The sequence below is a fragment of the Mytilus californianus genome, unplaced genomic scaffold (assembly GCF_021869535.1).
Source record: "Mytilus californianus isolate M0D057914Y unplaced genomic scaffold, xbMytCali1.0.p SCAF_9, whole genome shotgun sequence".
Taxonomy (NCBI): Eukaryota; Metazoa; Mollusca; class Bivalvia; order Mytilida; family Mytilidae; genus Mytilus; species Mytilus californianus.
Window position 1 is genome coordinate 65872831 of NW_026262745.1, and position 10722 is coordinate 65883552.

Below are 10722 nucleotides of genomic sequence, written 5' to 3' on the forward strand. Positions count from 1 at the left end.
GACGGAAACAATATCCGGACGCCTTTTTCTTCGTTTTTCTTCCAAAATAACCCAAAGTGAATAATCATAAGAATGGATGACAAATGCGTCTATGCATGGTACCTATAGGACACAGAGGCATGATGATTAATTTATTGGGGAAGGACGAGAAGTGACACACAAAATGAGGTCTTCTCGTTTAAAAGTATAGATTTCACAGCTACCATTACATCTTATTTCAATGACAACATGGAGTCCGTGATTCATAGAATGCATGAGATAAAATGATCAGAACACAGTTTTCTTTTACAGACACCTTAACAGTAGATGAAAATTAATGACATATTGACATATACATTTGTGCATGTCTACCCATTGGTATATTACCTCCGTGAAATAACAACCCATTGGTATATTACCTCCGTGAAATAACAACCCATTGGTATATTACCTCCGTGAAATAACAACCCATTGGTATATTACCTCCGTGAAATAACAACCCATTGGTATATTACCTCCTTGAAATAACAACCCATCGGTATATTACCTCCATGAAATAACAACCCATTCATATATTTGACATTCCAAAAAGATTCACCATAACAGTGGCACGTCTGTGTATACCTTTATATAAGAATCATTAGAATAGAAATACATGTCGACGCAGTATAAATACACAGTCACGTCCGATATTTACGAGGACGTAAAATTAGATTTCTAATGAGAACTCTTTGCATATTGCGCGTGACACCCTTTCCTCCCTCTCCCCTGTGAACGATATGTATCATGCGCTAACGTATTATGATTTAGTCAATAGATGCACCAGATTGCTATTATAAAATCTTACCTGATGCAGTTGTCCGGGTCATTTTTACAGTCGACGTTACATCTAAACCTTTCCCAAGACATCCAACCCATAGGTGGAGTTCTGGCCAAACCATTATCTAAACCACTAGTAAACGGTAGCAAAACACACAGTATAACCACTGACCACATCATTGTTGTACAATACAGTAAAAAATACATGTACACGACCAAATTATAGGTATTTACCAGTGTTTACATCCGTATTAAAAATAGTATTGATGTATTTTATCACGTGGTTTTTGAAGTGGACAGTGGTCAACATCTTAATAAGTTAACGGTTGATCAGTTGTGTATTTGTGAAATAGTATAGGTAAACTATTTATGAATATATATTATTCATTTTAAGTTTAAACCCTGTTTTCAAGTTATCCGTTCACGTTTAAAATACATACAAAAAATCACGACGATTTTCATGTTTTTGATTTTGTTTGTTCTGTTAAGTACAGCAACCGATATTAGAGCGTATGGTCCAAGGTTATGGGAAGGGTTTGGTGCCAGGAAACTAGTTTAACCGCCACATTCTGTATGATCCTGTCAGGAGACGGTTATTCAGTGGTTGTTGTTTGTTGCTGTATATCATAATTATGTTTTTTCGTTCATTGTTTTGTACATAAATCAGGCCGTTAGTTTTATCTTTTGAATTGTTTTACATTTGTCATTTTTGGGGCCTTTTATAGCTGACTATGCGGTATGGGTTTTGCTCATTGGTCTCTGGTGGAAAGTTTTCTCAATGGTAATCATACCACATTTTCTTATTTTTATATGACATCATATTTTATTGGTCTCCTTCATGTATGTATCACTTTGTTTTAAAGAAATTGCACATCACGCCTTTAAAACGTAAAAAACGTTGACCTGCCCTTAATAACATTAATCCGAACTAATCAAGTCTGCTTCCGGTTTGCTGGTGAAACAAAGAAAACCTTTTCTATTATGAAAATAACACGGATACAATCCGATTACTCGATTATTTTTATTTCATTTTCATTATATTGAAATATTAATATACAGATCATGTGTGTCCAAGTTTAGACTAATGACCTGTATTTAAATCAGATTATATTGTAAACTATTAGTGTCAAAGGCCGTACGGTGACCTAGAGTTGGTTACTTCTTTGTCGTCTGGTCACTGGTCTATGATCATTGGCAATCATACTAAATGTACCTATTTTTATATCAGATGCTAAACACAACAGGAAACCTTTTTAACACATTTGTTTGCTTTAACACGAATAAAAAGTTCATATTCAGGCTTAACAACTGAGAATTAACAGAACAGTATTAATATGCGAGTCATATTCAGATCATTCACCAATAGCTTAAGTATTTTGACTTGGGTTAGTTAGCGGCAAACATTCTTTGATACTGAATAATATTGTTTAGTATCTTTTTGTTTGTTATTATGTTTCTGTTATCAATAATGCAGTTATAAAAAAGTTAAGTTTTAAGTATTTTTCTTGTGATGATGTGCATTGTGCATTTCTTAAAATACATGTTCCTCTTTTTAAAACCCATTGATGCAGATTAGAAGAGGAACAATTAAAAAAAAGAGTTTATTTTTAACTTCGTCACATTTCACGTGCCCCCCCCCCCCCCCCTTAAAAAAAAAAAAACTTCCTCTTTTGCCATATTTCAATGTTTTTTTTATTTGTTATTTAAAATATATAGACTCTTGACAATTTCATGTATTGACATTATTATAGACTCGGGATTATTAGAGCTTAAAATTGTCTATTGTTGAAAACTTTATGTTGCGCCTACATGTTTTTGAGGTATGAGCTGATCCCACGGAAGTATATAAAACATTTACATTTATTAGTATTGATAAAAATGAAAACAACACGTTATAAATTGAATGCGTCCGAAGCGCTTTTCAGGATTTGCCTTCACCAGGAATGTTCAAAGACGAAAATTTGAAAGTCAAGGATGTATAAGAACCGAAACAGTTGAAGAGCTATATGACAAAAATAGCCAAATCCATTTAAGGTCAACTTTGCCAGAGGGAGTTGTAACCTCAGTTTCTTTATAATTTCAAAATTTATGAACGGTCAATTTAAGAAATGTTTGTTATAAATTATGTCAGTACCGAACTACTGACTATTGAGTATGTCATTTCCCATGAATAGGAGTATCTTACAAGTTTTTTCAGGTAAAAGTAAAGTAATCATGTTTTTTCATCGCAAAATCCAAAATCAGAGGACGTATCAAACTGTACGATTTGGGAACGGCGATTCAAAGCACAAAAAGCACTCGACGAACTACGCCTAGAATACTAGTATCATGGACTTTTATCGACGAATGGACTCTTTTGGTTTTAAATGGCATAGTTACAAGCACAACACATCAAGGCGAACAAATAACTTGTAGTTTATGTAAACATGAAGCAGACTTTATTGCTATAAAATAACTGTTGAAATTTATTGATGACAGCCCTTTTTATACCAGTTAAAAGTAACTTTTCCGTCTTGAACTTCCAGTGAGGAGGAGTTTTGCTCCATATTGAAGGCCTCACTGTGACTTTGAAATTAGAATTTTTATTCTTCAGATAGTTATAGAATAACTAATCCAAAAATTAAAATGTAGAAAATTATTCAACGACTGACCGAACCATACATTATTCGAGAAAGGGCGGAGCGCATAATTTATTGATCTGTGTTAATCGGTCACGAGTTGAATATTTTCTTATATTTGAATTCAATGATAAATCAAGCTTTAATGTAAGATTTAGCGTTTCAAGTTATGATTTCACATTGATAGAAAGAGCTTACAGAAGGTTTCAAGTTGGATATTGTCGTTATGGTAAATAACAATGGAAATGGTGAATAACAGTTTTTAACTTGACATAGGAGCGTCATCATCACTTTCAATTTTGTAATTTATTAAGACTTCCAACTGATTTGATTTAAGTTCCACCGATGAGGCTTGTGTAGACAAAACGCACCACATCTGGGGCACTAAAACAAAAAGACTGACATATGTTTGTTTTTCTAAAGGTGCAATCATGGTCTACCACACCAAAGTAAACAATTTTGTGCAATTCACAAAAGGACTCGTAAAAGCTTAGTAAATATGTAATTGTGTGATCAATAAAAATATACAATTTCAAAACAAAATTTATCACAGAAGGAAAAATGAAAAACGAGAAAAAAAAAAACAACCCGAAACGACAATGGTTTCACTCGATCAGTCTGTAAAGGGATGTTAATGTCCCATTAATGGCTGTTTCCGATGACAATATACACACTTCAGACTCTTTGTTGTATTGATAACCCTTACAGTTCTCTATTAACCGACATTTAACAGCACATCTTGTGGACACAAGTTCTTTTATAGTCGATATAACTTCAAACGTTGGACAATCGGAAATTTTTACATAGGATGCTTCTATCATGTCATAAGAACTGCTTGTTGCTTGTGCTGTTAAAGCTACAAAATAAAACATTAAAAAAACGTCATGAAATATATTGATAATTTTAATATTTTCGTTTATTATGTTTTTTTTCGAATACTTACTGATAATTTCAAGTTTGCAAATATCATTTATGGCGGATTATGAATAATGCACAAGGTTACATGTACAATGCAAAAATAAATGAAAATAAAAATACCCATGCAAGTTAATATTCACGAATAAACTATAAACATTTTTTAAGTTGATAATGGTTTTTTTCAGAATATTTTCTGTTCAAATTATATGTCTTGTTTGTCCAATCTCTGAAACAAACGATATGCTAACGTTTGCAATGTAGATTTTAATATACCCGACGCATGTTCATAAGACAACAAGAATGGATAACATTATCGATTTTACTGGAATGTTTAAATTATGTACATGTTGATCAACGTAGATTCAAACAAAAACTACTGTAAGTATTGACTTGTTTAGCAATATGGAAGGTCAACAGGGCATGCGCAAGTCTAAACATGCAAATTAGTAATATGAATGATATCGTAAGTACTTTCTTTCAAGAAATGTGTTGGAATGACAGAAGACCTAAAAGAATCTTAGATACTCTATTTGAGATGAACGGAAACTCAAAAAAGATCACAGCGTATTCTTATCATGAAGAATAATCTGAACAAAGATTTCTCCTTTTGATGGAGTGTATTCGAAACTCGAAGAAAGTTTATACCCTTTACTCGAGATGATGGAAAACAGATTGGGTTTACAACCCCTACTCAAGATGAAAGAAAACAGGAAGTGAGTTTATACCCTTTACTCCAGATCAAGGAAAACAGGAAGTGAGTTTATAACCTTAACTCGTGTTGATGGCAAACAAGAAGTAAGTTTATACCCTTAACTCGTGGTGATAGCAAACAGGAAGTGAGTTTGAAGATTAAAAACGTGAATATTTATTGTAACAGTTTGGTGTACTCATTTAAAAAAAGACATAACAATTAAAGTGTTTCGCATAAATAATTTGAAAATCATTGTTCCAGATAACAATATCATTAAAAAATGCAACTACCCACAACTTGTTTAAATAAAAGGAAACGTTTATCATTACAAACCTTGTGGATGAAATATCCAATACAGTGTTGTCCCCCATCCTGTGCTGATCACAACTTCTTGAATGGCAAATGAACACATGTCCTCGTAAAGCAAAAAGACATTATCGTTGAGTGTATTACCACTGCCTACTCTAATCCTGCCCTTCTGCCAGCTGATCCAAAAGTTCTGAAAACTATAACAATCCAAAAGATCATTGTAGTAATAAAGGTCAACTAATTGTTCAGTGGTCACCGTTTTCGATATTTGTGATCGTGTATTACCCCATCCACCTATTATTATGTTATAAAATGGACCTAACAAACTTGAACTCGCATGCAAATTGATAAAAGCATTATCACATCCGTAAACTTGAAATATTAGAGAGGAATCCGCCTTTGAAAACGCACCATTATCTGATAACTTCAAATCATCTTTGGTTCCGTCAATCGTTTGGATAGTTATGCTTGCCCCTGAAAATTAACCATGTCATCATCTGAATATCTTAACAATTTTAATATATATAGCATGCAATGTAATACAATATCAATTTATATTTATATACGGAATGATTCCCTGGCATGTTTTTCAGTTCTTGTGGATTGTACTTATTATTCTTTGTTGTTTATGTTTTGCCATATGTATATGATTTCATTTGATTAACACGATGGGAAATATTGTACTGTTATTTTTAATCCTTATATTTTTAGCTCACCGAGCCCAAAGGGCCAAGTGAGCTTTTCTCATCACTTGGCGTCCGTCGTCCGTCGTCGTCCGTTGTCGTCCGTCGTCGTTAACTTTTACAAAAATCTTCTCCTCTGAAACTTCTGGGCCAAATTTGACCAAACTTGGTCACAATCATCATTGGGGTATCTAGTTTAAAAAATGTGTCCAGTGACCCGGCTAACCAACCAAGATGGCCGCCATGGCTAAAAATAGAACATAGGGGTAAAATCTGACATTGGGTAAAATTGTTTATCAGGTCAAGATCTATCTGCCCTGATATTTTCAGATGAATCGGACAACCCGTTGTTGGGTTGCTGCCAGGAAATTTTGCCGTTTTTGGTTATTATCTTGAATATTATTATAGATAGAGATAAACTGTAAACAGCAATAATGTTCAGCAAAGTAAGATCTACAAATAAGTCAACTTGACCAAAATGGTCAGTTGACCCCTTAAGGAGTTATTGCCCTTTATAGTCAATTTTTAACCATTTTTCGTAAATTTTTGTAATCTTTTACAAAAATCTTCTCCTCTGAAACTAGTAAGACAAATTTAACCAAACTTGTCCACAATCATCATTAGGGTATCTAGTTTAAAAAATGGGTCCGATGACCCCGCCCGCGAACCAAGATGGCCGACATGGCTAAAAATAGTACATAGGGTAAAATGCAGTTTTTGGCTCATATCTCTGAAACCAAAGCATTTAGAGCAAATCTGATGAGGATAAAATTGTTCATTAGGTCAAGACCCCTTAAGGAGTTAATGCCATTTATAGTCAATTTTTTACAATTTTCATAAATTTTGTAAATTTTCGTAAATTTTTACAATATATTTTCCACTGTAACTACCGGGCCAAGTTCATTATAGATAGAGATAATAGTGTGGAGCAAGAATGTTCAGTAAAGTAAGATCTACAAACACATCACCATCATCAAAACACAATTTTGTCATGAATCCATCTGTGTCCTTTGTTTAATATGCACATAGACCAAGGTGAGGGACACAGGCTCTTTAGAGCCTCTAGTTATCATTTTCATAAAAAAATTCATTTATAGGATTAATTTTTGAAAATGTTTCAGAAACATCATTATATGCTGGTATTTTATCTTAATATGAACAATAAATAATACTCGTTTTATTAAATGTGTCACCTGCGATGGATTACACAAGAAGAGATCGAAATGTATTAGTACACTTCACGTTAAAATGCCAGATTTTGATTGGCTAGTACGAGGGAGATAATTTACTCTATCCCATGGCTGAGCGGGAGACAATTTTTGTAATGTCATCCTCTTGTGCAGACCAATCAAAAATCGATAGTTCAAAGAATAATGAATTGAATTTACATCAAATAATTAAAGACAATGCTCAAGTTTACGTTTTGGCTCAGAACTTTTTCATAGACTGTCACAATAAAAAAAAACCATCTTGCTTCACTTCTGTTGATTTTTCTAATACCTGTAACGTTGTTTTGTACGTGACATCATAGTTAAACAGTTAAAGACAATAATGATAGAACATTCAGAATAACAAATTAGATAACACATAGCTGAGAGGGTGATAGAGCAGGTTCGTAACCCTCGGAAACACATTGTCAACCTTGGCTTCGGGGTAACAATCTGCTCTATCACCCTCTCAGCTATGTGTGATTTATATAATGACAATCGAACAAAAATAAATGTTCTTGAATCATACCTTTACTTAAAACGACTATTTATATTGAAGTTATTTATATAATTAATTTTTGAAGTATATTTAAAACATATTTTTTTAATATTACAAAATTATAGGTTGCAGTTTTGTATGTACTAATTAATGAAAAACGATTTAAAAAAAATTAAAGTTTAAAAACTGATCATCATTTTTTTAACGTGGAGATCCTTTTCTTCAATCAATAAAAAGCAATTTACATATCTTCTGTTTTGTCCAAATCTGTAATTAAAATCTTTGGTCATGATTATTTTGTTTTGAGTTATGTATTTGAAGACATCTAAATATGAAATTTACTCTTAAAACAGCGAAAAGGAAAATAACACTATACATTTGACGCGTTCGAATCGCTATTTATTTTAATAATACCGTCTTATTTTCCACCTTTTATAAATTCTTGAGAAATAAAGGTACTTACCTATGAAACCCATGACAATGTGGTAAAAGACAAGTCGAAAAAGAAGTTGAACAGTATTTTGCATTTCGCAGTTAATTCTCGTTAACACTTTAATCTTGCAGAATAAAGATGCTTCGTTCTCTTAGAGTGTGTTTACACTTTGTGTGATGTTTTATAACTAAACACTTTGTGTGATTTTTGAAAACTAAACCTACAATTCCTTTGAATAAATAATCGACATACCATTCCAAATTTTACTCCATATGTTTGTTTTAACTTTAACAATATATATATCAAATCCTCGTTTTCCTGATATAAAGGGAGTCGCTTTAAATATGATAGTATGAACTTGAACAAAAGTAAATATAATAATTGAAAGTATTTGGAATATCCTTAAAAGCTTCACCTGAAGCCTTTATATTACTAAATGAAAGAAAATGTCAACTGTTATGGTTGCATTATTAATTATGAACATTAATTCTTTTCAAGTTAAAACTATACAAACACAAAGTTTTTTTATTTAGTTACCCTTTATCCCTTTGTTTTAGTTATTAAGCTAATTTATATGCATACTCGAAAAACAAACAGTTGGCGAACACATAACAAATGTACCGTTGTGTAAGTTTTTTTTATAAAGTTTAGAAAAGAAAACCCCATTTATCTGGTTTCTCAGAACAAATAAATCTTGTTATTTTTAAAGGGAAGAGTCAATACCGTTAATGTATATGTTAACCTTGTATATTTGAACATTTATTGGAATAATTGCATAGTTCATATAGGATTTTTGGACACATTGTAATCAATGTAGTTTCTTTGTTGTATAATATCTATTGCACTAAATGTCAGTAACTATTCTAAAGGATAGTCACGACTTGCAGGTGTAAAATCATAAACAACTATAAAATTAGATTTTGTAAAAAAAGCTTTTTATACTATATCCTTTAAAGTATTAAAAGAAATGTAGAGTTTAGCGGGCATAAGTTTTTATGGGCACTACATGGATAAATCAGAGGATTCCGAATATCTTACGAAAAGTAAACAAGAATGTGTCCATAGTAAACGGATGCCCCACTAGCACTATCATTTTCTATGTTCAGTTGACCGTGAAATTGGGGTCAAAACTATAATTTGGCATTAAAATTAGAAAGATCATATTATAGGAAAAATGTGTACTAAGTTTCAAAATGATTGGACTTCAACTTCATCAAAAACTACCTTGAACAAAAACTGTAACCAAAAACTTTAACATGAATCGGGACAGACGGACGAAAGACGAACGGACACACGAACGAACAAACGGACGCACAGACCGAAAAACATAATGCCCCTAAGTTGGGCATTAAAACAATGGTAGCGAACATCTTAAAATGGATGACATGGTGAGACATCAATCATTCCGTTACCTTTGGGTCGGAGCACGAAGTATATTTTCTGTTTTCTGGACGATGTAACATCCGGTTGACATTTTAAGTTATGATCCGATATAGTTATGGCCATACTTTAAAATGAGACGTGATTCATACTCAACACTCTAACCGACACTAATTAAAGTAGAAAATATTTGATTTCCAAAACGGCAGTTGATCAATGTTTGGATTGCATCTTTGAATGGTTAGTGTTTGTGCAATATGTTAAGTTGATTTTGTTCTGCTTTAAACGGTGCTGTTTCAAATTATATATTTTTGATATAAAATGTAGACGTTTCGTAAATCACCTCTGTAGTATTGGAGATGTATATTAATTTCGACTGCGGAAGGTCAATTGTTAAAACCCTAGAATTGTCAAAAGTTAAAAAAAAAAGATCGCTTACTTAGCCTATCAATTACAGTAAGAATATAGAGCAGATACTATTACATTTTAAAACTTCGTATTCCGTTAATTTCATCATTTCCTTTTGCATTATTATGAGAAAAAAAATTGATTAACTCTTTTCAAATTTAGGAAAATCTCAATTATTCCTAATATGTTACTTTAAAATGATTGAATGAACAATCAAAAATAATTGAATGATTAAAACAGACTACATCAACAACCAGCACCCGAATGGTAATTAGAGAAGTAAGATAACGAAGGCAAACAACAACGAACAACAAAGAATCCAGATAGCCTTATTAGATACAGGCGCAAAATAGAGCGAGTTGTATGTAGCCAAGAACCATCCTTTCGCATAATCAAACCATATTCGAAAACGTTAAACATACAATAATCGCTCGCACAGTTTACCTTCTAAAACAAAGGCCAAAGGTAACAAAGGTACAATCAAATCAAAACGGATCCTACGACACCATTGCAAAAACACTGAATAGAAAACTGCAAAAAATTTGCAAGTACAACAAAGAATAAGAATGCAAATCAGCAATCGAAACTGCGTGTTCTTAATGTGATATAACTTCCTGATATCTTAAGGAAGTTCTTTTTGAGAAGAGCACGTCCTCAGTTGAATTAATTAGAGGCATCTATTTGTTGACATGAAATCAAAAAGAAGCTTGCAATCTCAAATCTAGATTATTAGAAAGTGGAGACCATAAATATCACGATGTAAGAAAACCTTGATCA

At 32.5% G+C, this 10722-nt stretch overlaps 1 protein-coding gene across 1 annotated transcript in view; it reads right to left on the minus strand.

The window, feature by feature from the left end:
• The window catches only part of LOC127714304 (alpha-N-acetylgalactosaminidase-like), a 57776-nt gene extending 56786 nt beyond the window's left edge, over window positions 1–990 (minus strand). The window contains exon 1 of the mRNA XM_052220365.1: window positions 827–990. Coding sequence (XP_052076325.1) covers window positions 827–978 — 152 coding nt within the window. The 5' untranslated portion in view covers window positions 979–990. The remainder of the gene's footprint in view (window positions 1–826) is intronic.
• Window positions 991–10722: the final 9732 nt, after the last annotated feature.